Raw genomic sequence first — 16,896 nt, 5'->3', positions numbered from 1 at the left:
GATATCCATTTTAATTTATAGATTTAATAAAAAAATAAATAATAAATAAAAATCTCTACTCTTGTCATCTTCCTTATAAATCAACAGTGTGCAACTTATAAGTCACAGACTTGATGATTCACTTGTATTTTTAGATCACTCATCCATGGCTTCTTCGTCATTATCATGCACAATGTCTATACACTTTATTTCATCTTTAGTTCTCACTTTCTTCGACGAATCTCGAATAAAAAATGACTCATTTCATATCTCATCTTTTTGTGTTCTTCAAGAATCAAACGTAAATGGAGGTTTTAAGAGATCATATGGAGCTTAGAGAGTATCGATGTCAGTAGTGATTCGGACATCAGTGTATTAGCAAGTGAAGAATGTGATGAAGAAGAAATTGAGAAAGTACAGAGAACCCACCAATCAAGTTGGTGAGAAAGAAGAGCCGGCAGGAGGAGGTGACTGGTAGGATTAGACTGGCAGTGAGGGGTTGGGTGGCTCCGACCGGCGGCGAGGGGCTGAGTGGCTGCAGATGGCAGTGAGGTGCTGGCCAACGACAGGTGAAGGCGGTAACCGAAGTTGAGAGAGGTTAGGGTTTGGAAAATTAGGGTTAGAATGGTAAGGATGAGGGTAAAAATGTAACTTCATATTTGGACAAAATTGGAATTAAAAAATAAAAGAGATGAGGGGTCCAAAGAAGAAAGGTAGGTGCTAATAGTAGTACTCAAATTAAATCCAAACATGTAAGTGACTACCATTTTTTATAATTTTCACTTTAATGGGACCTTTATATTTATAAGAAAAAAAAAAAAAAAAGACTAAATCGTTCACAAAATTACATTGTGTTTCACCCTAATTTTTTTCTCTATTTCACTGTTGTTATTTCTCAACAAAGAAAGCAACCAAGTTAAAAAAATTAAGGAAAATGTCTCGTAGCTCAAATTTTGCGGCTCAAAAGTGGCTCAAATGGCCAAAACGACGTCGTTTTGGCCATTTTTATGTTGTTCTGTACTCAAAACGACGTCGTTTTGGCCATTTGAGCCACTTTTGAGCCACAAAATTTGAGCTACGTAGCATTGTCGAAAAATTAAATAAATAAAATAAATTCACCAACCTCAGAAGAAAAAAAAAAAAACTACACACTACTAATAAAATCAGTAGCATCTGTACGAGGGAGCAATAAATCGGACACCGCTAAGACCATTCGAAGAAAAGGAAGGCAAAACTCTCTCTCTCTCTCTCTCTCTCTCTATCTATGGAAGTCTTCATCGGAAGTAGTATCGGCGACATGTTTCCATGTTAGTCTACGCTGATTCTTGGACAGCTCAATCCTCATATCATCATCTTTCTCTGTAATTTTGCCTCTTCAACTCAAAAACTTTTCCTTCGATTCGATTTCTTATCGTGTTCTTTGTCCTGCTATTAATAATCTAACTCATATACATACTTTTGTAGCATTGTGCACAAGTGCTTTGGTTTTGACGATTAATCTGCTCGAAACCCTAGTTTTGTTGATATTCATGACTATTGACTCCAAAGCTTCGTGCTTTTGAATCTGATTGATGTTTTTTTGGAACATAGTTCTATACTGTTTTGAGATTTGTTGTGCTTGTTTAGCTTTTAAAAAATTTCATATCTAAAAAATTGATGTGTATGTTCAACTCATATATACGTATCTATGTCTGTTCACGCTTATCTGGATTAAGATCATGTGCAATTAATAATGTGGTTTGGTGGTTTTATAGTTGAATGTTAATGGATTGATGTTATTTTTGAACTAGACAACTAGTTTTGATTTTGCAAAATGGTTTATGGGTTGTTGAATTGGTACTAGAAAAACAAGTAAGTTGAGTTCTTTAGACCATATGGTTTAGGAGTAGCTAAATGGATGATGTGTCTGCCAATAGGGGCTAGTTGTGGTGCATAAAATTTGGTACGGAGCACTTTAAAGTTAGGTATGCTTTGTGTATGGGTGTGGGTGTGGGTGTGCGTGTGCTATACAATTTAAATCCTAGCATCTCTTGTGCTTTTACTTAAGTTATACTTATGTGTTGCTAGTGTTCAATATGGTTGGTAGTAAAGGTTACCTACTGCATCAAATTAAACTAATGGTAACGGTGTTCTTGAGTCGAGTCGGGTTCATTGTCTGTCACCTGAACTGATTACCTTGGGTTGAAGATGAAAGCACTTGAATTTGACTGACTAGATGTTTGAAGCTGAACATATTCAGGTTGAATAATTTTCCGATGAGTGTCGAAATCGACTGCTATGCCATGTTGCAAAATCATACTAGTAACTCAAAAATTAAAACAACATTTCTAACTCCATTTTATGCCAGAGGGGTAAAAGACAAAGATTAAAGGGGAGGGTGAGAAACACAATAGTGAGACTTGAGAGGAGGAAAGAGACAGTGAGAGTTGAGAGGGAAGAGCTAAAAGACATAGTGAGACTTGAGAGAGACTAGATTTTAGAGAGAATGGGCTTCGGCTATGAAGGAGAGAGAGGATGAGGGTTCAGAGCAGATTTTGGACAGAGGGGGTTTTGGGGTGTGAAGCAAAGAGAGGAGGAGGGGTGAGGGGGAAATTTTCAAGACTGAGAAGCGGTGGCGAAGCAATTTTTGGAGGTGAAGGCGATGGTGATGGTGATGGTGAAGGCGAAGGGATCTTTAATGGCGAAGGTGAAATGATCTTCGATGAGAAAGCTGCAACGATAGCAAAGGCTTGAAGAGGCTTCAAGTTTTGTTTAAGAAGTCTGAAACGATAAGGTGTAATGACTATATCTAGCCAAAAAGTTGAATAAGGTGTAGTGATGATGTCTAGGTCTTCGCATGAGATGAGACCTCATTAGTTTAAAAAGATAAGATTGTAATATTTTGGGCAAATTACCAACACTTCCCTTGAGGTTGGACTAAAATACAGATTTCCCCCTGAGGTTTGGGAAATTACAAATTGCCCCCTAAAGGTTATATTTGCATAACAAATAAGGGGGCAATTTGTTATATTAATATAAACATTAGGGGCAATTTGTTATGAAAATATAAACCTCAGAGGGTGGGATGTAATTTCTCAAACCTCAGGGAGAAATCCGTATTTTAGTCAAACCTCGAGGGGGATGTTGGTAATTTGCCCAAATATTTTTAACTAATAAAAAGAAGACACGTGGGTAAAAAATTATTTTTCTTTAATATATCGGTCCGATCGGGGTGGATGGCTTTTTTTTTTTTTTTTTTATTTCTATTACGATGCCCTACCATTAAACAAAAAAAATTAGCAACTTCAAACTACCACTGACCCAAACTAGTGTCGAAACTGTCTATGGATGATCAGTCTGGTTTGGGTTAGGCGGGCTGGGTAGATATTTGAACAACCCTAACTAATGGTTTGAAAGTTGAGCATTAGACCTTCAAATCTGATTGCAAATCCAATCTAACAACAGCAAACCCTGATGTTTTGTCTAATTTGAAAATTTGATCTGAATTTGGCTTTTTGTCATTTGGCAAAATAAATTGTCTTGGAAGCTTCAATTTTGAGATTGCAAAGTAGTAGTTTGTGCATGTACTTGCTTGTATGAAAGAATTGATAAACCCGACCTCCTTGTATGGATAAGGTAGGTGATTCATTTGAGATCTTTTAATAAATTTCAGCTGAAACTGTTGTGAGATTTTATTGCACTTGCAAGCACACAAACCATACCCAACTATAGTTTGACAAGCATGAGGTCGATCCCGCATGGACTTGTGATTTATGAGAAAACTAATTAATTTGAATTCAATTGAACCCTTAACCTAATTAACAAATTTTTAATTTGTTTGAAATGAAATTCTGAACGTGAATAAATAAATAATTAATTCTAACAGCAAGTTAACCAAACAAGTGAATGTAATCAGGTTAATGGGATTAAGGTTTCTGAATCCACACTCATTAATACATAGTAACACATTCATGATCATTAATTCCACACACCCCCCCCCCCCCCCACCCAATTTACATATGATATATCATTCAATCACTTTCAAAAATCTAAAGCATGATCTTCTTCGCTTAAATATTTAAAATCAAATTATTTAATGCATCCATTAAAAAAACATCACAATAAATATCTGATTTTAATGTCAAAAATATAAACCAAGCATTCAATTGATTAAAATAATCCTAAATCATGAGAAAAAAAATGATTGAACTCATATACCGAATCTATATCTTTATCAATTGATTTGAAGCAAGAACAATTCAACCGTTAAATAAAATATGGGTAAATCAGATCTCATGAATAGATGTTATCATCATCAATGATGTTTCATCCTCAACCTTAGTTAAAAGTTTAGCTATTCATGGGTCCAGAATACATAGAAAATATATGAATAAAAAGATCTGAAGAATAAAAGAAAAGATATTGGATTTAACTTCATTCTTTCTCCTCTTGGTTTGCCTCCTTACAATCTGTCTCCTCGCAAATAATGAGTATTTGTATGTATTTATATGAAACTCTAAAAACTCTAACCTAATAAATATATTCCGTAAATTGAATGGATGTTTGGGGCGGTGCAGACGATGTATAGAGCAGGAATACTGCTTTTATTACTAAGCTCTTTTTTTCTCGGCTTCATGCCATGCCATATGCGCAAAAGAAGAGCCAGGCCATCCACCATTCCATCCAATTCCAATTCGCCTGACGTGGAGCAGAGGCATTAAATTGCCTTTCTCATGGACTTAATTAGCTATAATGCACTGTAATGCCTTTTACGTCACTAGGCTCACACGTGCACTATGTTTGAATAAAGTTCAAGCCTTTTCTTCCCTTTTTATTTCCGACAAAGATAAAATGAATTTATTAAAATCACAACTAAATATAAATGGAGGGAATTAAAATAATAAAAGTGCATTAATACTCAAAACAACAAAATATACACTTTTAAGAATTCATCAGAAACATAGAGCTAAAATCTTAGAAAGGTCTGTATTTATCTTTAAAAAGTATGTAACATGCTAATTAAGCCAAGTTTGTGGTGTGTTTTCATGATGGAACTCAACATATTCTCCTGTTTTAGCAGATGTCTTCAACTTCCTTTTGGTGACTTGAATAATGGTTATACAAAATGAATACAACAATAATGTTTTTCTTTTTCTTTTCTGGATAGGTTGACGCTCATTGAATAAGAAGTAATCTGTTGCTTGAGGAGATCCTAACTTGAATGATGTAAACATGCTTTCATATTGGGTGTTATGTACTGGGGTGGGGTGTTAGTGATGGATATGTTGCCGATTTCTATTTCTGATAAAGATTCAGGTGGACTTTCTATATCATTTTCTTCTGATGGAAAGTTGATGTTGTATCTGTTGATTGTCTGCTGTGCTAGAGGTTGCCTTGCTGGCACATGTACATTCATGTTTAACAGTGTTATTTTTTCAATTAGGTCTTTCAAAAATGGTCACCATAAAGTAATTCTTGTTCGAGTATGAAGAGGATTATCGAGCCTGAGAACCTTTTAGTCAAGCGATATGGGACTATTCTCATTGACACATTATTTACTGTCAATATTACGAAATTGTGCAATTGTGTGTGTTTTGATTTCCAATTGTTGAGACGCTGCACTGCATTTTTTTCATAAGCAGGTGATGTTTTGGCAGTGGAGACCTGTTGAATTTTCATTTTGTTTGAAACTTCTATTGTTGTTGTTCCCAATATATCACCAATATTTGTGCCAATGGCCCAGGATAGACTCTCTGTTAGAATATCTGTGTGTTCTAACGGCTCTTTAAGCTGTATTGATGCATAGGACCTACATTGGCTTGTGATAACCGTGTTGATCATTTTTTAACGTTATTGGTGAAAATGCCAACCTGAAGTGAATGCTTCCATTCTCATTAGTAATTTTCTCGTGGTCTTGATGGGCTGCTTCACTGGGTGATCAAATTTTTTGCATGCGCCACGAATCCTGGTGGGGAATCTTTACTATAGCACCAAAAATCAGGTCCTAGCTGTTTGAGGTACACAACAGCACTGGATTTGTGGTCAGTTAATTCTGATTTTCCTTGAGCACCCACGATCCTTCTGTGGTTGTGCCGCTTTGGTTTCTTGCCTCTTCTGTTTTCTTCTTTTGTGTGTGTGTGTGTGTGTGAACTAAGCTGCAGAACCAGTGGCAATACAAGTAGGAATATAGACGAATTCAGACACCTGCTTTTACGATAGCTTAGGTTCTCTTTTCCTGTATAAGCCTCAATGATGAACTTAAACATGTAAGGTAGTGTTTGGTTCATTGGAATGAGATGGAATGGAATGATTCCATCAAAATATTCATTCTCACGTGTGGTTTACTAAAAAAGGGTTGAAAAATGCATTGAAATGGTTTGTTATTTGTGTATTGTTTCTTTGTTTAATCGTCTATAATGAAAATATTCAAGCATTCTTGTTTGCGGTTGAAATGGCTGTTATGAGATTATGAATCTTCTTTTCAAATCGAATGGACCATATAGATTTAGTGGGATGTTTCTCCGTTTTTCATTGGTGGGGATATTTCTTCTATGCTATCTAGTGTGTGTGACTTATCCTTGATAAATTAGTTCATCATGCATTTTCTTATGCAAGTAAAAAGATTTCATTGTTTTATTGTTTTGGGGCCGTGATCTGTTGGGCGATAAGTATTCTCTGGGAATTGATGTGCACCTCCATTCCCCAAAATCAGTAGAACACCCTTTTGGCAGCATTGCCTTTTATTTGTTGACTCACAATCTCTTCTGGTTTTCTTTCTCAAAATATAGGGAAATCCTTCTGCTGAACACAAGGAGATACACAAGATAATCTGAACAGTGAGCTGCAGCTTTGAGTCAATCTCTTCTTTTACTGTCAATTACAAGGACTTAAGATGGATGATGGTGGGAAACCTGAACATGGGTGGCATAGGATGGATTACTACAAAGGAGTGCACACTCCGGTAATAACAATGTGTCAATCATTTGTTGCAAATATTAAGTGAATAAACAATAATATAGGGTAAATTAAATTTTTCATCCTCAAACATTCAAATGAATTTCACTTCGGTCTCTCATGTTTCAACTCACTCAGATTTCAAATGGTGGGGTGATGGGAGGACCACATTGAAACACGGGTTGAAGTCTGAAGATTTAATTGTTGTAATTATAAGATGAGGTACCAAAATGAAATTTGGGTGAAAGTTCAAGGGTGAAAAATGTAATTCGCTCAACAATGTATTCTTTTATATAAAACACACAACTCACTTCGTGAAGCTATGTCACATTTTTTTCATGCCAAAATTACCTCTGTATAACTGCCCAAGTTTTTGATTTTAAATTTTGATTTGTTCAGGTGTTTTTTTTTTTATTTCCCTATACATTCAGTGTTTTTCCCAAATAACAGTTACAACCATTTTTCATTTCTACACGCATAAAGAGAAGGAGGGAAATAGAAACCGGTCCTAGTTTTTTTCAATTTTTGCTTTTGGTGTGCAATTCTGGTTTCCTCTGAATTGATAATTGCGAGAATTTCTACCGTCATTCTGTTTATTGTTGCAGTGGAATATGATGCCCCAGCATCAGATGAAGGAAGCAAATGCCTGCCTTATGAATAAGAAGATCATGCAAATAATTGCTGAGAAGAATGCAGCTGTTGAAGAAATGAATAGGGCAATAACTGAAAAAAATGCAGCCATAGAGGAGCGAAACGAGGCAGTCAAGCAGCGAGATGAAGCAATTGCTGCACGGAATAATGCTTTCAGGGAGCGAGACAGTGCGATTGCAGCCCTTCGGTTTCAAGAGAACTCCATGAATGGTACATTAGGTTATGGAATCCAACATGGAACAAAGCGTATGCACCACCCAACAAATCATCCTGCCGCCAGTGCCGCTGAAGCCGCTTACAACAGAAGGGAAGCACAAATAACCCATACCTTTCCAATGCCAACAATTCCATCTGAAGCTGTAAATTCACACCAAGCAAAACGAGCAAATGAGAACAAGGCTGTTTCATCCAAGGTGTCGAAGAAGGGAAAGAAAGTGGGTGAGGATTTGAATAGGCATGTTACGACCGATGGGTCAAAAGCTGAGTGGGATGCGCAGGAACTTGGTTTGATTAACGAGGTTAATTTTGACGAGTCTACCATGTCGCCACCTGTTTGCTCATGCACTGGACTGCCACGGCAGTGCTACAAATGGGGAAATGGTGGTTGGCAGTCCTCATGCTGCACAACGACACTCTCTGCATATCCACTGCCTCAGATGCCAAACAAACGACACGTGCGAATGGGCGGCCGGAAAATGAGCGGAAGTGTTTTTACTAGATTGCTTAGTCGGCTGGCAGCAGGTGGCCATGATTTGTCGATACCACTGGATCTCAAGGATTACTGGTCCAAACATGGTTCAAATCGCTACATTACCATCAAGTAAACTCATTGACAATCCTTTGGGGGTATCAAAATTTGTTTAGATTTCAAGATTTACTGATAACCAAGAAAGTTTGCCGAACTCGATGAAGGGAAAGATGTGAGCTCCAGTACAAGGGCAGTTTCTGAGCTGATTCAGTTGACAAAAACTTTTTGTGATGCGACTAAAATGTTTGTCCTCCTCCTCAGAAGGGGAATTTTTGTAGACTACTAGAATTTATACAAATTGTTCTCTGGTTGGGTCGATGAAGGCTGTTCATTGTTTTTGCAGAATTGCAGGTACACATCTTCAATTCCTTTCTTTAGTAAAAGAACAAAGATGCAAATTTAACTTAGTCGGAAGGTGATCTGTGGACAGTGGTATCATTTGAGTCCCTCCTCATGGGGATGGTATGAATGTCCTAACATGTGTGGTGTGGAGCAATGTTCTAAGATTGCCAAATATTTCTCCTAGCAGTGACATTCGGCTTGGACTCAGTTCGTATCCATATTGAAGTAGTAGGTAGTCAGTCTCACCCTTGCCTTTTTTGGGAAAATTTGATTTTCGTGATTTCAATTCGTCACAAAGTTGGAGGCAGATAGCACCTGTCATCGTATCGGGTCTTGGCCTCTGGACTTGGGCTTGGATAATTCAAATTAATTTGAATGGGTGTTAGTCAAATTAAGGTTAAATCCTAAAACTCAATTTAGATGACAGGAATTTTGAGAGAAAATGAGAATATAATTTTGGGTTTTCATGATTTCACTATTTGGAACAAATTAAATTGAGAATGATTTTTGATTAGTTACTCAATTTGGAATTACAATTACAAAGTGAGCAAGACTTTGATCCCTATTATTTCCCATGGTAATCTCACAATTTTAATTATTATTATTTATTTTTTTTAGTAATAAATCTCACATTCTCTGATAAATATGAAATGTTTAAATATATATATATATATATATATGAAAAGGATTAGATGGACCAACAATATATCATTTATCATGGAGAATTCGTAATAAATAAATAAAATAAACAAACAAACAAACGGACAATCCCCACTCCACTCAAAATTCTGTAACAAACTTATCTGCACCACCTTTTCAAATTTCAATTCTTCAACAATCTTTCAAAACCTTATCCATGTTGGACCTTTTTCAAAATTTCAATTCCACAAAAATCTCATTCTCTCTCCATTTTCATCTTTATTCAATTTTTTTTTTATTTTTTTTTTCTTATTTCTTTTCCTCCAATTCACAAACATGCCAATATGAATCATCAACCAACAATAGCCCAAACACCACTCCCATTGGGGGTCTCCAATGTCATTGCTTTCTTCCACCTTCCAAACCCAAAAATCTTCCAACTCTTCCTCATCAGCAGCGTCGCCACTTTCTCCCTAGGCACTGCCATGATCGTTGAGTGGTTCTACCACGGTCAGCATCACCCGGGTTACCATTGGATCATCTACTTTGCTCCGTCAATGGTGGTGTTCCCCCTCCTCATGTTCATCATTTGCCTAATCTCCGCCAACCTTTTCAGGACTAAGGATCAAGCTAAACCCACTTTGCCAGTTGCTATTGACCAATCAGAATCAAACCATTCATCGACTCAACAGACACTGCATTGGGAAATACGCGACGGGGAGGTGCAAGTTGAAGAGGTGGAGGCATTGATTGATCAGGAAGCCATGGTGCAAGTTGGAGCCGTTTGTGATCATACATCTGATTTGATCAATGTAGATCGGGCAAGGACAGGTAATCAAGAATGAAGGGGCAATCGTCATTCCTACGATTTTAATTTTTTTTTTTTTAAAAAAAACCCTTACTATAAGAGTGTTATCTATTAATTATTATCAAACTGTATAGGTCACACTTCTTTGTTTTTTTTTTAAACAAAAATGAAAGTAAAAATTAAGTAGCTGAGAGCAATGGTAGAGGGCCCAAATTCTGTGGCTCAAATGTGGCTCAAATAGCCAAAACGACGTCGTTTTGAGTACAAAACATCATCAAAATGGCCAAAACGACGTCGTTTTGGCCATTTGAGCCACAGAATTAGGGCCCCCAAATATTTTTCATTATTATATGCCCAGGATTGTTGTTAATTAATACATAAATAAATATGTTTTTAGTTGGAGGGCAAACAATTGATCACATTAAGTAAATAATAATCTACCATTACATGTAGATGTCTTTAATAAAAGAAAATATATTTTGTAACTCAAGCTATGTTTGGTTTTGGTTTTTTTGACTTAAAAAACACAATAGACAAGATTGGTTATGTAAGTCAATAAGACAAAATGTTACATCTAAATCATAATCATTACACTTTTTCTCTTACGAAAGTAAAAAAAGTCAAAAACAAAAACCAAACGAGACTAAAAACGCCAAGCTAAAATAGTCAAAAAATCAAAAAGTTAAGCTATTTTAACTCTTCCCAAACGAAGACTCAATATAGATATATATATATATATATATAAATTTTTTTATTCCAATAGAAATTGATACTATAGTCTATATGTTTTTGTTAAAAATTTTGTTAGTACATATATTTCTGACTCTTCTAAGTTAGAATTGGATCCATTCCTTTCCTACAGGTAATGGTGATGATTTGACTTTGAGAAGATCACTTTCTTTGTCATTTTCTCGAGCTTTCCCGGAAAACTGCAGCAACTTGAAGCGCTCGTTGAGCATTCGATAAAGATATATAGCTTTATTGTTGCTTGTTAAAATTTCAAGTCTTTCATCTTCTTGTTGCAGTTAATAAGTGTCTTGAGAAGTTTTTCTGATATTGATGATTTTTGTTACGAAAATTCTATATGCACTTTGGTTATGATTTTTGTATTTTTTTTTTTTTATTATCTAATGTATTGTTAATTATGATACATCGTGATGTTAGTTATTATATTATTTTGGTTATAATCTGAGAGTTATTTAGTTATATTGATGTTTGATTATAACTTAATTTTTTTTTTTTAATAGTTATAACTCTCTTAATACTTAATTATGCCATTTGTAGTAATTAAATTTATAAGTGACATAAATTGCATGTGGTACATACCATAGCCTTACCCTTTTGTTAGCACTTGGCTACAAAACTAAATAGATTATCGAAATTATCTATAAAATGCATTAAAGTTCATACAACACTACAATATATAAGGATTTTATGAATCAAAATTTTCATTTTCAAAAGTAAAAATTTTGTTGTAAAAAATAGATTGTGAGGTTCCATTATATTATCCAAATGGTGAGTATAATGATTTTTTTAATTTAAAAATAATTATAAATTTACATTCATATTTAATAACCATTAGAAATGTATTGGAAATCCTCCACTATATACATGAAATGGAGAGAATGAAAATTCGCAAAGGATATTAGGAGATTAATTATAGATGTCATGTTAAAAAATGACATTTAGTGATAAATTTTTTAAAATTTTTAAAGATAATCAAATTTATAAATGACATAAATTGCATTTGGTACATGCCATAGCATTACCCTTTTGTTATCACTTGGCTATAAAACTAAATAGATTATCAAAATTATCTATAAAATGAATTAAAGTTCATACAACACCACAATATATAAGGACTTTATGAATCAAAAATTTTCATTTTCAAAAGCAAAAACTTTGTTGTAAAAAATGGATTGTGAGGTTCCATTATATTATCCAATGGTGAGTATAATGATTTTTTTTAATTTAAAAATAATTATAAATGTATATTCATATTTAATAACCATTAGAAATGTATTGGAAATCCTCCATTATATACATAAAATGGAGAGAATCAAAATTCGCAAAGGATTAATTATAGACGTCATGTTAAAAAGTGACATTTAGTGATAAATTTTTTAAAAATTTTAAAGATAATCAAATTTATAAATGACATAAATTGCATGTGGCACATAACATAGCATTACCCTTTTGTTATCACTTGGCTACAAAACTAAATAGATTATCGAAATTATCTATAAAATGTATTAAAGTTCATACAACACCACAATATATAAGGATTTTATGAATCAAAATTTTTCATTTTCAAAAGTAAACATTTTGTTGTAAAAAATAGATTGTGAGGTTCCATTATATTATCTAATGGTGAGTATAATGATTTTTTTTTAATTTAAAAATAATTATAAATTTACATTTATATTTAATAACCATTAGAAATGTATTGGAAATCCTCCATTATATACATGAAATGGAGAGAATCAAAATTCGCAAAGATATTAAGAGATTAATTATAGACGTCATGTTAAAAAGTGACATTTAGTGATAAATTTTTAAAAAATTTTAAAGATAGAGCGCCAATATTATTGTGAAAGATTTTTGTATATTTTATATATATATATATATATATACGATTTTTCATTGTCCCAATTTTGGGAACTCCTTCAGTACACACCTCTGTTACATGTATATTAGATTGCATATTTAATATCAGCATTGAGAAATCCATCAATTTTTTGAAGAATAAAATTAGAGATATTGTAATTTTTTACCGCATCTTTTCCATTTACTCAAAATATGAGGTTTACGAGATAAACAATTCAGATTACCATTGTGGGCTCAAAATCGAATTCATAAAATAAAATATGAAAGAATTTCAAAATTAATAATATAGAAAGAATGGTTCCCTCTCATTATAAGTAATAAAAAAACTGATGTATTTATATAACCTTTTAAATTTATGTATGTAAGTAATAAGAATGAATGATAACGAAATGGGAAGGTTAATGATGCTACTTTTCTTTTTCTTTTTTTTTTCCTTTCTTTTAGGTTATGTGTAGTTTATTAAAATAGAATGATCAATTTATTAAAAAAAAAAAGTTGTTTTTATGTTTGATTGACTAAGAAAATAATAAACAACAAATAACAAATGACAAATAAAAGAAATAATCAATCTAAATGAGAGCCTAAAAGATAACTTCTCTATTTCATTAGCGGTTGACCCGTGTAATGCATGCGTTATTTTTTTTAAAAAATATTTGATGGTACAATGTATGTTATAAAAGAATAATTTTAATTTTAATTTAAAATTAAAGTATGATTTTAATTATTTATTTTGATAATATTGACATTATTGTTCTATAAAATCGTTATTTGAATACTTATATATATTAATTTTAGTTAAATTATTTGTGTATTTTTATAATTTTAGTTCTATCGTATTATAAAAGTGTAATTATCATATAATAATTTTATGTGACATATACTAAATTATAAAATAGTTAAATAAATACTCATTTTAAATTAGAATAAAAATTAGTAATATAAAATTAAAAGTAATTATAACTATTTAATTTTCTTTTATATTCATTTGGAAAATAAAAATATGTAAAAATAGAAAGTACATAAAATTTATTAAAAAAATTAATATAAATATGTTGTAATTTTATTATCATATAATGATTTTATATGATATATATATATTAAATTATAAGATTGTAAAATAAACACTCTTAATTAAATTAAAATATTAACTATATAAAATAAATTTAACAAAGATTAACCAAGAAAGGTTCATATAACATCTAAACCCAAAAAAAATAATAATGAAAACATCCAAACCACAGATATATTTCAGTGTGTGAAATGATTAATCATCTATAATATGATGTCAAAATATTAATAAATAAATAAATAAAATTTATTGTTCAACAATTGAAAAAGTAACTCAAACAGTAAATCCAAACTTCAAAAGTTCCTCGAGAATATCATTGTTGTGTAGGTTTTTCTTCCTATAAGTTGTGATTATATAAAATAATGTAATAAATTAAATATAATTTCATATATAGAATCACTATAAAATTTAAACGACAAATCCATAATACAGTTTAATATAGAATTAACATTTGGTATAGAATAATGTACAGGAAAATTAAAAAAAAAAAAAAAAAATTTATCATTTAAAAAAATATCTTAATAAAAAAATTAAGAAGAAAAACAAGAAACGCAAAATTGGTACTGGATTTGTGAATTATTTCAATTTAAGATGAAAAATATATGAAAAGAAATATTTGTCAAGAGTCTATATAAAATAAGTACAGTTAATATAATTTAAATTATACTCAGGTAGGTTTGTGTAGAATTATATATGTAATTAAGAAAATATCTATTGATGTGACTCATTTAAAAAAAAAAATTCTTATAATGCACTACTTAAATATGAGAAAAATATTATTGTGAAAGATTTTTGTATATTATATATATATATATATATACGATTTTTCATTGTACCAATTTTGGGAACTCCTTCAGTACACACCCCTGTTACACGTATATTAGGTTGCATATTTAGTAGCAGCATTGAGAAATCCATCAATTTTTTGAAGAATAAATTAGAGATATTCTAATTTTTTACCTCATCTTTTTCATTTACTCAAAATTTGAGGTTTACAAGATAAATGATTCGGATTATCATCGTGGGCTCAAAATCAAATTCATAAAATAAAATATGAAAGAGTATGAAAAATAATAATATAGAAAAGAATTGTTCCCTCTCATTATAAGTAGAGCAATGATTCATAATTCTAAATTTAAAGCTTTAACAATGACACTAATGATATGGCATGGAATAAAAAAAAAAAAAAAGACATATACATCGAATCATTCATGAGTGGGACTCACTACCATATAAATAGAGCTCTCATTAGAATTTTACTTAATGTTCTTAAACATTTTGGTTACAAGTAAGAAAAACTGATGTATTTATATAACCTTTTTAAATTTACGTATGCAAGTTAGAAGAATGAATGATAACGAAATGGGAAGGTTAATGATGCTACTTTTCTTCTATTTTTTTGTGTTTTTTTTTTTCTCCTTTCTTTTAGGTTATGTTTAGTTTATTAAAATAGAATGAGTATTTTATTAAAAAAAAATTATTTTTATGTTTGATTGACTAAGAAAATAATAAAAAATAAATAACAAATGACAAATGAAAGAAATAATCAATCTAAATGAGAGCCTAAAAGATAACTACTCTATTTCATTAGCAGTTGAGCCGTGCAATGCATAGGTTATTTTTTTTTCAAAAAATATCTGATGGTATAATGTGTGTTATAAAAGAATAATTTTAACTTTAATTTAAAATTAAAGTATGATTTTAATTATTTATTTTGATAATATTGATACTATCATTCAATAAAATTGTTACTTGAATACTTATATATATTAATTCTGGTTAAATTATTTGTGTATTTTGATAATTTTAATTCTATCGTATTATAAAAGTGTAATTATCATATAATAATTTTATGTGGTATATATTAAATTATAAAATAGTAAAATAAATACACATTTTAAATTAGAAGAAAAATTAGTAATATAAAATTAAAAGTAATTATAACTATTTAATTTTCTTTTATATTCATTTGGAAAATAAAAATATGTACAAATAACGTGCATAAAATTTATTAAAAAAAATTAATATAAATATGTTGTAATTGGATTATCATATAATGATTTTATATGATATATATATATATATATATTAAATTATAAGATTGTAAAATAAATACGCTTAATTAAATTAAAATACTAACTATATAAAAGAAATTCAACAACGATTAACCAAGAAAGATTCACATAGCATCTAAATCCCCAAAAAAATAAAATAAAATAAAACATCCAAATCACAGATACGTTTCAATGTGTGAAATGATTAATCATCTATAATATGATGTAAAAATATTTATAAAAAAAAAAACTTACTATTCAATAATTGAAAAAATAACTCAAGCAGTAAATTTAAGCTTTAGAAGTTCCTCAAAAGTATCATTGTTGTATGTAATAAATAAAATATAATTTCATATATAGAATCACTATAAAATTTAAATGACAAATCCATAATATAATTTAATATAGAATTAATATTGGGTATAGAATACTGTACGGAAAATAAAAAAATTATAAAAAAAAAGACAATTTAGCATTTAAAAAAATCTTAATAAAAAAATTAAGAAGAAAAACGTGAAACGCAAAGTTAGTATTGGGTTTGGATTATCTTAATTTACGATGAAAAATATATGGAAAGAAATATTTGTCAAGAGTCTATATAAAATAGGTAAAGTTAGTATAATTTAAATTATATTCAAGTTTGTGTAGAATTATATTTATAACTAAGAAAATATATATAACGTGACTCACTTAAAAAAAAATCGTATAATGTACTACTTAAATATAAGAAAAATATTATTTTTAATAATATATATGATTACATTTATTTATTGATTTATTTATTTTCAGCCCCTACTTTCTCAATAAGGTTAAGAGCAGGGCCGGCCCTAAGTTCGTCGGGGCTTAAGGCGAATTTCGGAAATGGGAGTCCTTTTATATTGAAAAAAAATTCATGAATAAAACGATAAGTTACAATTTTTTTATTTGTTTGCAACCATAAAAAAAATTTACTTACACATATAATTATTAAAATTATAAATAAAACAATTTAATAAAACAAAATTAGAACAAAAAAATTAGGAAAAAATTATTCAATTAAAATTGATAAAGACCTAGGTAAAAAAAT

At 30.8% G+C, this 16,896-nt stretch overlaps 2 protein-coding genes across 10 annotated transcripts; both read left to right on the top strand.

Annotated features, from left to right (window-relative positions):
• The first annotated feature begins 1,096 nt into the window (after nt 1-1,096).
• On the top strand, nt 1,097-8,629 carry LOC114278567 (protein BASIC PENTACYSTEINE4). Of its 9 annotated transcripts, none has more exons than XM_082868295.1 (5): nt 1,155-1,286; nt 5,126-5,274; nt 5,402-5,975; nt 6,747-6,919; nt 7,518-8,629. In XM_082868295.1, the coding sequence occupies exons 4-5, from the start codon at nt 6,851-6,853 to the stop codon at nt 8,385-8,387; spliced, it is 939 nt and encodes a 312-aa protein (XP_082724421.1). In that variant the 5' UTR covers nt 1,155-1,286; nt 5,126-5,274; nt 5,402-5,975; nt 6,747-6,850; the 3' UTR covers nt 8,388-8,629. The 9 variants fall into 9 exon arrangements, with proteins under 9 accessions (XP_028076448.2, XP_082724418.1, XP_028076451.2 ...); XM_082868293.1 differs by having other exon boundaries at nt 1,155-1,340; nt 5,402-5,600; XM_082868296.1 differs by having other exon boundaries at nt 1,158-1,286; nt 5,402-5,600.
• A 107-nt stretch (nt 8,630-8,736) lies between these two features.
• LOC114278569 (uncharacterized) lies at nt 8,737-11,263 on the top strand. Its single transcript, XM_028220651.2, has 2 exons — nt 8,737-10,123; nt 10,963-11,263. Exons 1-2 carry the CDS (start codon nt 9,637-9,639, stop codon nt 11,064-11,066), a joined length of 591 nt encoding a protein of 196 aa, XP_028076452.2. The 5' UTR covers nt 8,737-9,636; the 3' UTR covers nt 11,067-11,263.
• Nucleotides 11,264-16,896: the final 5,633 nt, after the last annotated feature.

The sequence above is a fragment of the Camellia sinensis genome, chromosome 5 (genome assembly GCF_055761805.1).
Source record: "Camellia sinensis isolate YWXY chromosome 5, ASM5576180v1, whole genome shotgun sequence".
Lineage (NCBI taxonomy): Eukaryota > Viridiplantae > Streptophyta > Magnoliopsida > Ericales > Theaceae > Camellia > Camellia sinensis.
This window is presented reverse-complemented; position numbering and strand designations above follow the sequence as displayed.

Coding starts and splice junctions, on each gene's coding strand:
- LOC114278569 (XM_028220651.2), top strand. CDS start 9,637: ATGAATCATCAACCAACAATAGCCCAAACACCACTCCCATTGGGGGTC. Junction 10,124..10,962: donor TGTAGATCGGGCAAGGACAG/GTAATCAAGAAT, acceptor CCTTTCCTACAG/GTAATGGTGATGATTTGACT.
- LOC114278567 (XM_028220647.2), top strand. CDS start 6,851: ATGGATGATGGTGGGAAACCTGAACATGGGTGGCATAGGATGGATTAC. Junction 6,920..7,517: donor ACAAAGGAGTGCACACTCCG/GTAATAACAATG, acceptor TTATTGTTGCAG/TGGAATATGATGCCCCAGCA.